This window comes from Vigna unguiculata, unplaced genomic scaffold (genome assembly GCF_004118075.2).
Source record: "Vigna unguiculata cultivar IT97K-499-35 unplaced genomic scaffold, ASM411807v1 contig_495, whole genome shotgun sequence".
NCBI classification, from domain to species: domain Eukaryota; kingdom Viridiplantae; phylum Streptophyta; class Magnoliopsida; order Fabales; family Fabaceae; genus Vigna; species Vigna unguiculata.
The window spans coordinates 20421-36391 of record NW_021011209.1 but is presented as its reverse complement, the minus strand read 5'-3'; the positions used below and the strand labels follow the sequence as shown (position 1 = coordinate 36391).

General features: G+C 41.5%; 1 protein-coding gene across 1 annotated transcript; it reads left to right on the top strand.

The window, feature by feature from the left end:
• The first annotated feature begins 3730 nt into the window (after positions 1 to 3730).
• LOC114172200 lies at positions 3731 to 4366 on the top strand. Its single transcript, XM_028056805.1, has one exon. It carries the CDS (start codon positions 3731 to 3733, stop codon positions 4364 to 4366), a length of 636 nt encoding a protein of 211 aa, XP_027912606.1.
• Positions 4367 to 15971: the final 11605 nt, after the last annotated feature.

Here is a 15971-nt window from a genome sequence, read left to right as displayed (position 1 = left end):
GGGGTAATAATTATGACATTAAATTTATGGTTGGTATGACGTGGAAAGTGCTAGCTCATAATGGTTGAGAGCACTTTGATTGTGCGAGAGGACTTGGGTTCGAGTCCTATGTATGCTAAACTTTTGATGTATGGTTTGTTATTTAAATTTATGAAAAATGTTCTTGTATGTTATGATACTTGAATTGTGAAGGTTAGCATGAAAACATGATTGGTTGAAATGGTTATGCACTTGAGTGGTAACAAAGGGGTCATGGGTTCAAACCTTGAAAGGCTAAATGGAATTATGCTTGTTTTTATTTTGCTAATGGTGACTTTAGAGGAAATGGGAAAGGTTAACAGAGGCAATGGGAAGCAGTACGGCCAAGGGGGGGTTGCATTCCCATTCATGATGAGAGATGGAGGGTTATTAAAAGGTAAATGAAATTAAATTCGTTTTAATATTTTTAAGTAACCTAAAGTACTAGTTTAAAAGGAAAAAGTTGGAGTTTAGGCAAGGTTTTGGCAAGGCTGAACCTAGACTTAGAAAACAGAGGCAAGGGTGAGTGAGAGGGGCTGACGTGAGGGAGTTGAAGGTAGAATTGAGGGAAACCAAGGGTGGCCATTGGTGATCAAGGGAGAGCTTCATCAATTGTTCTAATTTAAGCTAAGGAACCAGGTTAGGGGAGCTTTTACGCGTTAACTTTATTTTTAATTTGAATGGCATGCTAAATAGGGTAATTCATGCGCTGATTAATTTAATTTGATTGGTATGCTAATTTGGTATGATTATGTAGGATTTGTATATTTCATTTTTAAAGATTGTAATTCTGGGGAAATTTTCCAGAATTAGTCTGGTTGGTGGTGAACTGCCGCCAGACTATCTTTTCCTTCCTAGGCCAATTTAGGGTTCCTATAGAGGAACCACCTGCCAGATATAGCCTAAAATAGATAATTTGACCACTGTTGACAAATCCTTGCCCAGAGTTGACTGGTTGACCAGTCTTGACTTTTGACAGCCCATTGAGAGACTGCCACGTGTCAGGGAAGTCTCTCTCCCTATTAGGGTTTGGCTGCCGTGAGTGGTTCAGGCGAGATTATGGTGGTTGTCGCGGTGGCTGCGAAATTGTCGCGAAGGTGTTGTGGGGTCTGCGACTGTCAAGGGGGGGGGGGAAGTGGGCGTCACGGTGGGGCTGGATGGTGGAGGAAGCAGGAGGCCGAGTGCGATGTGGTGGCTGCCATGGAAGCGATGCTGTCGACAACGGCGCGGGAGTGAACGGGGTCGACACAGTTCTTACGTGAGCGCGACGAGGGGCGCAGGTGCAGGCGCAAACTCGCGGTGGCTTCCATGGCGAACTCGTGGTGGTTTCCATAGCTTTTGATGGTGGCGCGAGAATGATGTAGCGGAGCTCACGTTGCTGCTGCAGGACTCGCTAGTGCTGCAACAATGGTGGTTGCCGACGACGTGAATGAAGGAGCACGTTGTTCTGACGCGAGGAAGCATGGAGGACCTCGAGTATGGTGCAGCAATGAAGGCGCGATGGTGGCGCGATGGTGTCGTGATGGTGGCCGAGAGTTGCAGAAGATGGAGGTGCGATGGAGACACGAGGAAGACGACGTTGCGGCTGGAGTCATGGCGGCGCGGGAGTGGCAGGTTCGAGATGTTGAGCGCGACGGTGGGGGCAGCAGTCCGGCGGGAGTGCAGCGGTTGGCTGCATTCCGGCGTGAGCTGGGTGGTCGGACGAGGTCATGGCGGCAATGAAGGTGGCGGCTGCTTAATGGAATGGAGATGGAAGGAGAGAAAGAGTTAGGGTTAGGGTTTTGGTTGTTTGAAGGAGAGAGAGAGAGTGATGATGTGGCATGTTTCGATTAGTGATGTGAGTTAATGGAAGATTGATGATGTGGCAAACTGTGAATGGTTAATTTAGTAAGTGGAGGATTGCCACGTGGCGAAATCTGATGGATTAGATCTTAAGTAACATTAAGGGTGCAGCTTAGTAAAAAGGAGGGGTGCAAAGCAGAAATTTAAAGTTAAATTACAGAAGGGGGTGTAAACCTGAAAACAGGGGTGCAGCTAGCTCTAGAAATATTTTATTTTAATAATAGATATTCCATTTCGAAAAAGGGGTGGTAAACATGAGAATTGGGGGTGCATTTAGTACCTGAACTATTTCTCTCCAAAATTCCTATTTTGGGACTTAATTTATGAATTAAAAGATTCATTATTTACACCCTTAAGGACCTAAATTAAATTACACTTGCATTATTAAACTCAGAATATCTAATAATAAATTTGATGCAACTAATATCAAATTTGTAAGCGCAAAAATAATATTAAATTCCCCAAAAGTTAATTATTGAATGTGAGCCAAGGTTCGACTCATCATAGCTTCCAAGCGGTCTGGAAGCTGTGGCGCCTAGCGGTACGTGTCTCCCGCCAGGCGGTTTAGCTGCTGTAAGTCCTAGTTGTTGGACTTCATAGGGTGTTCTACAAGCTTCTGGTAGTGCTTTAGAGGGAGGTTGTTGGAGTTCCTTGAGTTGTGGCTCGGAACGTATCCCTTGAGTTGTGGCTCGGGATAGGGGTTAAGCACGTGGTATTCCTTGAGTTGTTGCTCGGAATAGCATCTCTTGAGTTGTGGCTCGGGATGGCGGACGAACACGAGGAACCTTGAGTTGTGGCTCGGGTTGGCGAGTGTGGCCGGTATGAGTGTGCTGGTTGTGGCCAGTACGGATGGGTCCAGATAGATTGCCCTCCTCAGTTGTTGGCTGACGAGTTTGGTAGTCTTGGGACGATACGGACTTTGTTTGTATGTGGGAACTCTACCTGGCGTTGCGGTGTATGATCCGTAGCATGTATTCCCGTACGTGCTCTATCAGTTGCGGCCGATAGGTATGGCAGCAAGTCACCTTGAAGTAATTAGCAGACGAGGTAGAACACGAATAAACGTATTGGAGATTGAATCGAGGGAATAAAAAAATATAGGGCAATGTGGAAAGTTAAATTTAAGTGATGTTATGTGTATGTATACTGATTTATATATATATATAATATATATATATATATATATATATATGTTTATAGCTTCGAATATATATGTGTTTTATCTGCTAAGCTCACCCTATCTGTGTGTGTGTGGCGATGATCGTGTACGCGGTACACGGGAGCAGATGCTGGTGATGTAGGTGGCTTAGGTGCAGCTTAGGCGCGGAGAGGGGATTGAGTTGGGGAGACTTTTTACTTGTATTACTTGTTTGGAAATATTTGTAAACCCGGATGGGTGACTTAATACATTGGATTTTAATTATGTGATGGACGTTCTAAGTTTTTATCAGCAATTAATAAAGTTTTAAATTTTCCCGCGTTTTGGGGAAAATGAGGTATTATTAAACATGTTGTCTTAATTATTCCAATTATTTATTTATAAATTAGTAATATCCTGACGGGATGTTACATTTGGTATCAGAGCAATGGTTTTCAAAATGATTTTGGGGTCTATGGGGAGTGAGCATACCGCGTTACGTTTGTGTAACTAATTGCTGTGTTATTAGTTTATTTTGGATATGAAATCCTAATATGGGCTGTGTGTGTGAACCAGCTATAATATGTGGCGTGCATGAGCTATGGCTAACAGGAGGAGGAGGAACACCGCTGGAGCTGATGACATAGCTCAAGCGATCCATCGTATGGTGGACGCGATGCAGCCCATAGCGGCGCCACCCAGAGCTGTAGTGGCACCTACCGGCCAGTAGCTATGGAAGATTTCATGAAACACCGGCCGGCCAAGTTCTCTGGCAAAGCCACTCCTGACGAGGCAGATGCTTGGATGCGGGAGTGTGAGAAGATCTGTAGAGTGCTGGGATGCACAGATGAGCAGAGGCTGTTGTTTGTCACGTTTCTTCTGGTGGCAGACGCAGAGTATTGGTGGCAGGGGATGCAGCAGTTGATGCAGACCCGTGGGGAGCAGGTGACGTGGACTGTCTTCAGGACGAGGTTCCTGGAGAAGTACTTTCTCGACAGTGCGAGGCACGAACGGGAGGCAGAGTTCCTTACTCTTCAGCAGGGGACTATGACCGTGGCGGCTTATATAGAGAGGTTCGAATACCTGGCGCGTTTCTACACTCCAGAGGTTACTGAGGAGTGGAGGTGTAGGAGGTTCGAGGGCGGATTAAAACATGAGATACGCCGCTTCATTGTGCCACTTCGGATTAGAGAGTTTCCAGTTTTGGTCGAGCAGGCCAAAACCGTGGAGCAGTTGGAGACTGGGTCGAGTAGTGGGGGAAACAGTAGAGGACTACCTCAGATGTCAGACCTCAGAGGAAACCTTATAGCAGACCGCCGACTACCTGGGGAAGATTACGGTGTTTTAACTGTGGCGGGGAACACTTGAGGAGGGATTGTACTAAACCTGCCAGCAGTACAGGTGGAGGCAGTAGTACTGGTAGGTGCTACGCATGCCAGCAGACAGGGCACTTTGCACGTCAGTGTCCTAACAGAAGACAAGCTGGTGGTGCGCCAGCTACGAGACCAGTAGGAGACCGACCTAGAGCACCGGGGCGTGTGTTCGCCTTGACGACCACAGAGGCGAAACAGTCAGGTAATCTTTTGCAGTTTCTATGTTTGTTGTGTGACCACGAGGTAGTGGTGTTGTTCGACTCAGGAGCCACTCATTCGTTTGTGTCTAATGAATGTGTGAGGAGGCTCGGGCTCACGATGCGAGAGCTGGGGTGCGAGCTTTTAGTGGCGACGCCAGCGTCTGGAGAGGTATCCACCACTTCTATGTGCGTGGGGTGTCCTATGGAGGTGGCAGGCCGTAGGTTCAGGTTGAACCTCATTTGTTTGCCGATGGAGGGTCTAGACGTGATTCTGGGCATGGATTGGTTGTCGAGCAACTATGTCGTCATTGATTGCGGGCAGCGTCAGATAGTGTTTCCTGAGACGGTGGGGCTAGAACTGATCTCGTCTAATCAGGCGGCGAGAGAGATTGAGGCTGGAGCTACCTGTTACATGATTGTGGCCCAGGCAGAGAAGATGAGCACGGTTGAGCAGATCAACAGGATCCCGGTAGTGGATGCATATGCAGATGTATTTCCGGATGAGATTCCAGAACTACCGCCTAGCAGGGATGTAGATTTCTCCATTGACCTCATCCCTGGCGCTGGGCCAGTTTCTATGGCACCGTACAGAATGGCGCCTGCTGAGTTAGCTGAGCTAAAGAAACAGATTGAGGATCTGCTTGAGAAGAAGTTCATCCGACCGAGTGCATCACTGTGGGGAGCACCAGTTCTGTTAGTGAAAAAGAAAGATGGTAGCTCCCGGTTGTGTGTTGATTACCGGCAGCTGAATAAGCTAACGATAAAGAATAAGTACCATTGCCGAGGATTGATGATCTGTTGGATCAGTTGAGGGGAGCTGCGGTGTTCTCAAAAATAGACCTGAGATCTGGGTATCATCAGATCCTTGTCAGGCCGGAGGATGTCCAGAAGACAGCTTTTCGATCACGGTATGGTCACTACGAGTATGTAGTGATGCCTTTTGGGGTGACCAATGCGCCGGCTATATTCATGGATTACATGAATAGGATTTTCAGGCCATATTTAGATCAGTTTGTAGTAGTGTTTATCGATGACATTCTGATCTACTCCGAGAGCAGAGAAGAACACGCAGAGCATCTAAGAGTAGTATTGGGGATTCTCAGAGAGCACCAGTTGTATGGGAAGTTGTCGAAATGTGAATTCTGGTTGGAAGAGGTACAATTCCTGGGCCATGTGATCTCAGCCCAAGGAATAGCCGTTGATCCGGCGAAGATAGAGACTGTGGTGAAGTGGGAGAGGCCCCAAACAGTTTCAGAGGTGCGAAGTTTTGTGGGTTTGGCAGGGTATTATCGACGGTTTGTGGAGGGTTTCTCCAAGATGGTGAGTCCTCTTACACAGCTTACGAGAAAGGACCAGCCTTTCTCGTGGACAGACGAGTGTGAAGCTTGCTTCGAGGATATGAAGAGGAGACTGACCACCGCACTGATATTGGCAATCCCTGACACGACTAAAACATTTGAGGTGTACTGTGATGCCTCGTATCAGGGGTTAGGCTGTGTGCTGATGCAGGATAAACGGTCGGTAGCTTATGCATCGAGACAGTTGAAGGTGCATGAGAAGAATTACCCGACACACGACTTGGAGTTAGCGGCAGTCGTGTTTGCCCTCAAGACATGGAGACACTACCTGTATGGAGCGCAGTTCCAGGTATTCAGCGATCATAAAAGCTTGAAATACTTGTTTGATCAGAAAGAGCTGAATATGAGACAGAGGCGTTGGATGGAATACTTAAAGGACTACGACTTTGAGCTATTGTACCACCCTGGTAAAGCTAATGTCGTAGCGGATGCCTTGAGTAGGAAGAGAATTCATGTATCAGCTATGATGATTAGGGAGTTAGAGCTGATAGAACAGTTGAGGGACATGAATCTGGGGTTGGATATGGGGCCTGGACAGATACGATGCCAGCATGCTGAGGATCACGAATGAGTTCCTAGATGAGCTTCGGGTGGAACAGGGGAAGGATTAGGAACTGCAGATGATAATTGGAGAGTTGGGCACTGAGAAGAGGAAGGATTTCCGAATGGGCAGCGACGGGATCCTACGGTTCAGGGAGAGAGTGTGTGTTCCAAACAGCAGGGTTCTGAGGAAGATGCTCCTAGATGAGGGGCATAAGAGTCGTCTTAGCATACATCCGGGTATGACTAAGATGTACAAAGATTTGAAAGCCTCTTTCTGGTGGACGGGTATGAAGACGGATGTGGCTGATTACGTCGCTTCTTGCTTGGTATGTCAGAAAGCGAAGATAGAACACCAGCGACCGGGTGGTATGTTAGAACCTCTAGATATTCCACAGTGGAAATGGGACAGTATTTCCATGGATTTCATCACTCACCTGCCGAGATCAGTGAGAGGACACGACTCAATCTGGGTGATAGTAGACAGGTTGACGAAGTGTGCTCATTTTCTGCCGATTAACCAGAAGATGAATATGGATAGGCTGGCGGATTTGTATGTGCGAGAGATTGTTAGATTACATGGAGTGCCAGCGAGTATTGTGTCAGATAGAGACCCGAGGTTCACATCGAGGTTCTGGCAGTCGCTGCAGAATGCTTTGGGTACTTAGCTCAGGATGAGCTCCGCCTATCATCCTCAGACAGATGGACAGTCTGAGCGGACTATACAGTCGTTGGAGGACCTGTTGAGGACATGTGTTTTAGACCATCTGGGTACATGGAGTGATGTGTTGCCATTGGTAGAATTCACGTATAATAACAGTTACCATACCAGTATTGGAATGGCTCCCTACGAGGCCTTGTATGGTAGGAGATGTAGGACGCCATTGTGTTGGCAACAAGATGGTGAGGCAGTGGTTCTTGGGCCAAAGTTCTTACAGCAGACCACCGAGAAGGTGAGGGTGATTCAGGATCGGATGCGCGCGACTCAGAGCAGGCAGAAGTCGTACGCGGACAAGAGGAGGAGGCCGCTTGAGTTTGAGGCACGGGACCACGTATTTCTCAGAGTTACCCCTACTGCAGGTATTGGCAGGGCACTTAAATCGAGGAAGCTGACACCTCGATTCATCGGACCATATCAGATCATGAGGAGGATTGGTCCTGCAGCGTACGAGATGGCATTGCCACCACACTTGGGAAACTTGCATAATGTTTTCCATGTGTCACAGTTGAGAAAATATATAGCCGATCCTACACACATTCTGGAGTATGATGATGTGCAGATACGGGAGGACTTAACTATTGGAGCCGGACCAGTGAGAATCTTGGATTCTCAAACGAAACAGCTCAGAGGGAAGGAAATCAAACCGTGAAAGTCCTATGGGATGAGGCAACTCAAGAAATGACATGGGAGATGGACGATGTCATGAGGCGATCCTATCCTCATCTCTTCACTGGTAAGTTCTCTTTTTCGAGGACGAAAAATTTAAAAAGGGGGGAGTATTGTAAGACCCGTAGAATTTAATTAATTAAATAAATAATTAATTAATAAATACAGGAGGGGTAATAATTATGACATTAAATTATGGTTGGTATGACGTGGAAGAGTGCTAGCTCATATGGTTGAGAGCACTTTGATTGTGCGAGAGGACTTGGGTTCGAGTCCTATGTATGCTAACTTTTGATGTTATGGTTTTGTTATTTAAATTTATGAAAACATGTTCTTGTATGTTATGATACTTGAATTGTGAAGGTTAGCATGAAACATGATTGGTTGAAATGGTTATGCACTTGAGTGGTAACAAAGGGGTCATGGGTTCAAACCTTAGAAAGGCTAAATGGAAATTATGCTTGTTTTTATTTTGCTAATGGTGACTTTAGAGGGAAATGGGAAAGGTTAACAGAGGCAATGGGAAGCAGTACGGCCAAGGGGGGGCTGCATTCCCATTCATGATGAGAGATGAAGGGTTATTAAAAGGTAAATGAAATTAAATTCGTTTTAATATTTTTAAGTAACCTAAAGTACTAGTTTAAAAGGAAAAAGTTGGAGTTTAGGCAAGGTTTTGGCAAGGCTGAACCTAGACTTAGAAAAACAGAGGCAAGGGTGAGTGAGAGGGGCTGACGTGAGGGAGTTGAAGGCAGAATTGAGGGAAACCAAGGGTGGCCATTGGTGATCAAGGGAGAGCTTCATCAATTGTTCTAATTTAAGCTAAGGAACGAGGTTAGGGGAGCTTTTACGCGTTAACTTTATTTTTAATTTGAATGGCATGCTAAATAGGGTAATTCATGCGCTGATTAATTTAATTCTGATTGGTATGCTGAATTTGGTATGATTATGTAGGATTTGTATATTTCATTTTTAAAGATTGTGATTCTGGGAAAATTTCCATAATTAGTCTGGTTGGTGGTGAACTGCCGCCAGACTATCTTTTCCTTCCTAGGCCAATTAGGGTTCCTATAGAGGAACCACTTGCCAGATATAGCCTAAAATAGATAATTTGACCACTGTTGACCAAATCCTTGCCCAGAGTTGACTGGTTGACCAGTCTTGACTTTTGACAGCCCATTGAGAGACTGCCACGTGTCAGGGAAGTCTCTCTCCCTATTAGGGTTTGGCTGCCGTGAGTGGTTCAGGCGAGATTATGGTGGTTGTCGCGGTGGCTGCGAAATTGTCGCGAAGGTGTTGTGGGGTCTGCGGCTGTCAAGGGGGGGGGGAAGTGGCGACACGGTGGGGCTGGATGGTGGAGGAAGCAGGAGGCTCGAGTGCGATGTGGTGGCTGCCATGGAAGCGATGCTGTCGACAACGGCGCGGGAGTGAACGGGGTCGACACAGTTCTTACGTGAGCGCGACGAGGGCGCAGGTGCAGGCGCAAACTCGCGGTGGCTTCCATGGCGAACTCGTGGTGGTTTCCATAGCTTTGATGGTGGCGCGAGAATGATGTAGCGGAGCTCACGTTTGCTGCTGCAGGACTCGCTAGTGCTGCAACAATGGTGGTTGCCGACGACGTGAATGAAGGAGCACGTTGTTCTGACGCGAGGAAGCATGGAGGACCTCGAGTATGGTGCAGCAATGAAGGCGCGATGGTGGCGCGATGGTGTCGTGATGGTGGCCGAGAGTTGCAGAAGATGGAGGTGCGATGGAGACACGAGGAAGACGACGCTGCGGCTGGAGTCATGGCGGCGCGGGAGTGGCAGGTTCGAGATGTTGGAGCGCGACGGTGGGGGCAGCAGTCCGGCGGGAGTGCAGCGGTTGGCTGCATTCCGGCGTGAGCTGCGGTGGTCGGACGAGGTCATGGCGGCAATGGAGGTGGCGGCTGCTTAATGGAATGGAGATGGAAGGAGAGAAAGAGTTAGGGTTAGGGTTTTGGTTGTTTGAAGGAGAGAGAGAGAGTGATGATGTGGCATGTTTCGATTAGTGATGTGAGTTAATGGAAGATTGATGATGTGGCAAACTGTGAATGGTTAATTTAGTAAGTGGAGGATTGCCACGTGGCGAAATCTGATGGATTAGATCTTAAGTAACATTAAGGGTGCAGCTTAGTAAAAAGGAGGGGTGCAAAGCAGAAATTTAAAGTTAAATTACAGAAGGGGGTGTAAACCTGAAAACAGGGGGTGCAGCTAGCTCTAGAAATATTTTATTTTAATAATAGATATTCCATTTCGAAAAAGGGGTGTAAACATGAGAATTGGGGGTGCATTTAGTACCTGAACTATTTCTCTCCAAAATTCCTATTTTGGGACTTAATTTATGAATTAAAAGATTCATTATTTACACCCTTAAGGACCTAAATTAAATTACACTTGCATTATTAAACTCAAGAATATCTAATAATAAATTTGATGCAACTAATATCAAATTTGTAAGCGCAAAAATAATATTAAATTCCCCAAAAGTTAATTATTGAATGTGAGCCAAGGTTCGACTCATCATAGCTTCCAAGCGGTCTGGAAGCTGTGGCGCCTAGCGGTACGTGTCTCCCGCCAGGCGGTTTAGCTGCTGTAAGTCCCAGTTGTTGGACTTCATAGGGTGTTCTACAAGGCTTCTGGTAGTGCTTTAGAGGTGAGGTTGTTGGAGTTCCTTGAGTTGTGGCTCGGAACGTATCCCTTGAGTTGTGGCTCGGGATAGGGGTTAAGCACGTGGTATTCCTTGAGTTGTTGCTCGGAATAGCATCTCTTGAGTTGTGGCTCGGGATGGCGGACGAACACGAGGAACCTTGAGTTGTGGCTCGGGTTGGCGAGTGTTGCCGGTATGAGTGTGCTGGTTGTGGCCAGTACGGATGGGTCCAGATAGATTGCCCTCCTCAGTTGTTGGCTGACGAGTTTGGTAGTCTTGGGACGATACGGACTTTGTTTGTATGTGGGAACTCTACCTGGCGTTGCGGTGTATGATCCGTAGCATGTATTCCCGCACGTGCTCTTCAAGAGCAAAATTGTGAGGATAATACAATAGAGAAACCAAGTGCAGTTGAAGAGCCAACAATATTCGAAGATGCAGCTGAAGCATCTACTATTGCAACTGACTTGGTTAATGATGAAGCAACAGAGTCAACAACACCAGGTGAAAATTTTGCTCACAAGGTGAGATTATGAGGATTAATGAGATCTTGTTAACAATCTGAATGCACTTGATGATGCTCAAGTTGAGTTGAAGCCACACAATCCACACATCAAGTTTGTTGATGTGAATAATGCAAATAAGTTTTCAGTGGTTATCTTTGTTGACATGGCTGCAGAAAAAGAAGAAAGGTTGCTGCAAAAGAAACAGGTTAGATCAAATTCTTTTGAAAGCATTGTTGATAAAAAATTTAAATTGCATGCATATTTGTTTTTGTTTTGATTTTAATAAAAATATAAAAAATTCAAAAATATGTTTTTTGTTTTAGTTTTCATAAACTTCAAAAGTAAAAATTAAAAAAATGGTACAAGCTGACTTGTACTTTATAAAATTAAAGAAAATAAATTTTGACATATGGCCAGATTGAGCCAGAAATCAAAAAAAAATTCCGTTTCCTCCCAAAATAAGTCCATCAAGGACAGTTTTTTTTTTTGAAATAAGTGAGGGGAGACAAACTGTAGCTAGGATTTTTTTTTCTTTTTTATGTTTTTCAATTTTTTGTTTTTGTTTCATTTAAAAAGAAAAAATTGTGATTTCTTTTTGAGAAAATTGTGAAGTATTAACTTTTACTAAGGGAAACTTTTAAACAATATGTCTCATAAGAAATCCACAAAAATATTTCCCTGCTTTCAATAAAATATTGACATTGGATTTTGGGATTTGATTCAATAATTGGGATGATCATAATTCGGGAAAATAAAAGTCATGTTGATATGAGTGGATTGTTTCTATGATTTGCTAATTGAGTTGATTTGAGATTTCTTGATTAAATCTTTGTGAAAGAATTTGACCTTGTGAGTCTTGAGCCTTAATGTAAAGGATGAACTGCCATATGTCATTCCTATTTTTTCTTGAGTGACTTGCTCATGTTTGTTTATACTCAAATGTTTAGCTTGAGTCTTTTGTTTTGCATCTTAGGTGAATATGCATGATTTGATATGACTGAGGCATTTCTTGTTTTAGCTACTTGGCCAAATAAGCCCACCTTGATATTAATCCATTGGTAGCCCTTTGAGCTTTAAACCTCTTTTTCTTGTTTTAAGCCTATTGCATAACCTTGAAAAGAAAAAGACCATATTCTACCTTAGGAAGAAAGAAGGAGCTAATGGATTATGTTCAGGAATGGTTGAGGAATAAAGTGTGTGGGTGAGTACCTCACCCACAAATTAATAAAAATGGCAAAAGGAAAAATTGTTGATGAAAAAGTGTTGAAATAATTGTTACTAAAAAAAAGAGAGAGCAACAAAGCAATAAATGAAAAAGAGTTGTTTTTGAAATTATGCTCCATTATTCTTTCTATATTTAATTTCAAAAACCCAAAAATCTTAAAATTTTTCCTACCTTGCCTTAGCCCCATTATAACCTGTGAAAAGTCCTCATGATCTTTGAATGCATATTTTCTGAAAGTTTGTGAATATTAGAGTCTTGTTAAGTATTATGAGAGTTTACTTACATGAGTATTTTGAGTGAAAACACAAGCCAAAACACTTGAGAGAATTTTGGTGAGAAAATACACATTTAACTTGAGTGCTTTCTTTCATAATTGATTGTCTTGTGAATTCAAAAGATTAACTTATGTGTGAAAAATAGAACATTTCTGTTTGTATATACATGATAATTTGATCTCTAGAGTATTGATTTGTCTCCAGTGATATTCATTCCTTTGATCCAATGTTGATGTGAAATAAAATACCTCAGATTAAGTTTTGAAATTGTTTGATTTTGCCCAGGAGTGCAAAAGGATAAGTGTGTGGGTATGATGAGTACATATTTTTGCCCTCATTTAATGTTTAATTCTGGGTATTTAATTGAATTTATGTGCCTAAAGAGTGATTTAATTGATAATTTTGATAATTAGGTTGTTTGAGCTTGTGTGATAAAAATGTCTAAAAAGTGATTTTAGCTGCATAAATTATTTTTGGATATTTTAACGTTTGTTGATGCAGCTGAAGTTAAGTTTTAAGCTCATTTAGAGGTGTGGAAATAAATTGATTAAAGCTTCATGACACCTTAAAGATAAATCAAAGAATAAGAAATTATCAAAAGCACAAAAATTCAGGCCAAGCATTACATGAAGACGGCAAGAAAAGCTTGAAAAAGTGAAGAAGTTTGGCTAAACCAAGAAGAGAGGAAAGAAAAATTGGACCTTGCGGTTTTCTTTATCTTTATGATAGAAGATAATTTGGGAAAATATATCTTTAGATATTTTATTTGATATTTTTAAATAATTATCTTATTTAATTATATCATAAAATATTAAAAGATAATAACTACCAAATCTTTTTAAATATGACAAGATCTTCTTGAATCTTTTTAGTTCCACAACAAACAAATATATCTTGAAGATATTGGATTATTTAGAAGATAATTTAAGGAGATTGCAAAGGGTTGATTTGGAAAATTAATACAAATATTAATTGGTGATAATTTATCATATATCTTTAAGTAATTAATTAATTTAATTATATTAGATATTGATATTATCAACCAATTATATTTGTCAAATAGTCTATATCTCTCCAAGTATTTTTAAATATTTATATTTATCTTTATTTCAAAAGATATTTGAGAGATTTTAGCAACAGAAAAGCCCAGTCCAATTCCTATATAAAGAGACCAAGGGAGAAGTAGAAAACAAGCTCGGGACTTCGGAGTTTTGGAACTCTTAGGGGTGCCTAATTTCGTTTCCTTTCTCTCTCTTTTCTTCTCTCTATTCTTCTTTTTATTTTGTATTCCATGGATTGCTAAACTTCTTGGGTTGATTCCATTGTAATTTCATTATGGATTTTGAGGTTAGAATGAATTAATTTCTTTGTTCTTTTTATTATTGTTGAGGTTTTAATTCATCTATGTCTTTTATCTTTGAATCTCGTAAAAAGTAATGATTTTAAATCTATATGCATGTTGATCATATGAGTTCAAGGGTTTTAAATTTAATTGAGACTTTACTTTGATTTTATTTAGAAACTTTCATGTGATTAAATGAGTTTTTACCAATAATTGAGACTTTACTTTGGTTAAAGGTATTTACTCTAATGAAAATTAATCGAGACTTTACTTTGATTAATTAAGCTTTTTATTTGGTGAGGAGATAAAAGAATAGACATGATTAGGCATAGTAAAATTTGATTGAGACTGTACTTTGATTGAATTTACTATGGATAATCTAAAAGTTCTCACTTTTAATTGAGACTGTACTTTGGTTAAAAGTGAGAACGCCAACAAATTAATTGAGACTTTACATTGATTAATTTGCAAATCTACAACAATAATTAATTGAGCAATAATCTTTAGATAACCGATGATGAATCTATTTTGAAAAAGCAATGGAATCAATCTATTTTCTTTTCTATTGTTTTTATTTCTTTTTATCTTTTAAATTTTATTCTATCTTTGTTTATCTGAATCCCCTATATTTTTTATTTTGTTTGACTAACCGCTTTGTATAGTTTTATAAGAACTAATTTGTTAAAAATCAATTCTGTGTTCGTTGGGAGACGACTTTGGGTTACTTTACCCTTACTATTTTGTTGACTACTTTCTTAACAATACTGAAGTTGTTATATATAAGTAGTATTAATTTGAACGCGTCAACGACAGCGTTATCAAATTTGGCGTCGTTGCCGGGGAACACGGTTAGCATTTTTGTCATTTTAGTTCTTATTTTCATTTTTATTCTTTTGATTTTATTTTTATTTTTATTTTTATTTTGTTTATCACTAACATTTTCTTTTCTCAATTTTTGTTCTAACATTTTTTTAATTTTCTTTAGTTATTTTATTTTATTTTATTTAGTTATTTTTTTAAGCGTAATTTTTGTTCGAGGAATTTTGTTGGGAAATTTGTGAAACTAGTTGGGAAAAACTTTGGCTAAGGAAAGACAAGGTACTTAAGTTGTCCATTGAGACGCACCTCTCTTTCCTGGAAGTCTACTCAACAAGCTTTCAACTTATTTCTTTTCAGAAAACCTCTTTCAAAAATGCAAAATAATTTTTCATACGAAAGTAATCAACATTGTAGTTTTCAAATGGATTACAATTGCTATCCACAGCAACCACGTGATTTTCAGCAACAAATTGTCACACCTACTTCTGCACCTGATACAAGTGGGTTAACTTTACGACAATTTAATGATCTATATCCTAGATCATCTTTTTTGGGATATGAGCAACAACCATATTCTGAGTGTCCACCTCAGCAACCATATGTTCCAAATAGTTTTCAGCAACAATATGTACCACCACAACAAGTTGAAGCAACCAATGGACCATCCTACAGGGAAGTTATGATACTAATGGGTGAAGTTATAGAGAAATTAGAGTCCATGGATGAAAGGTTGCGAGTTGATCAACGATGCAGAAATATTGAGCAAGAGTGGTACGAAAATAAGCAAATACTGTCTGATATGTTGAGGGATGCAAGTAAGAACAACTTCATAGAATTACTTGTAACTGTTAATACCACCCCTCAACCCCATCAGAGATTTCCTGAAAATCCAGATTTTAATACACTTCGTCATGAAATCAAAGATGTGCTTCTGAAGTTGGCCATCAGAGCTGAACAAATGTCTGAAGATTTGAGTCAGCTAATGAATGATGCAGTGAGAAAGGTCACTTTGGAAGATATGATGAAAATGATGACTGAAATGATGGAGATGAATCAGACAGATCAGAAAGAGATGATGAATGCCGCCACACAAAGCTTGCAGAGTCAGTCTGAAAAATCAATAGCGGAATCACATCACATTGATATATCTACTGATGGATATAATGATTGTCATAGTAATATGTCTACTGATGGACATATTAAGGATGTTGCTGAAGTTGATGAAGAAATTGAAGGTTCTCACACAAACATATCTACTGATGGATATGTTGATGATGCTCAATG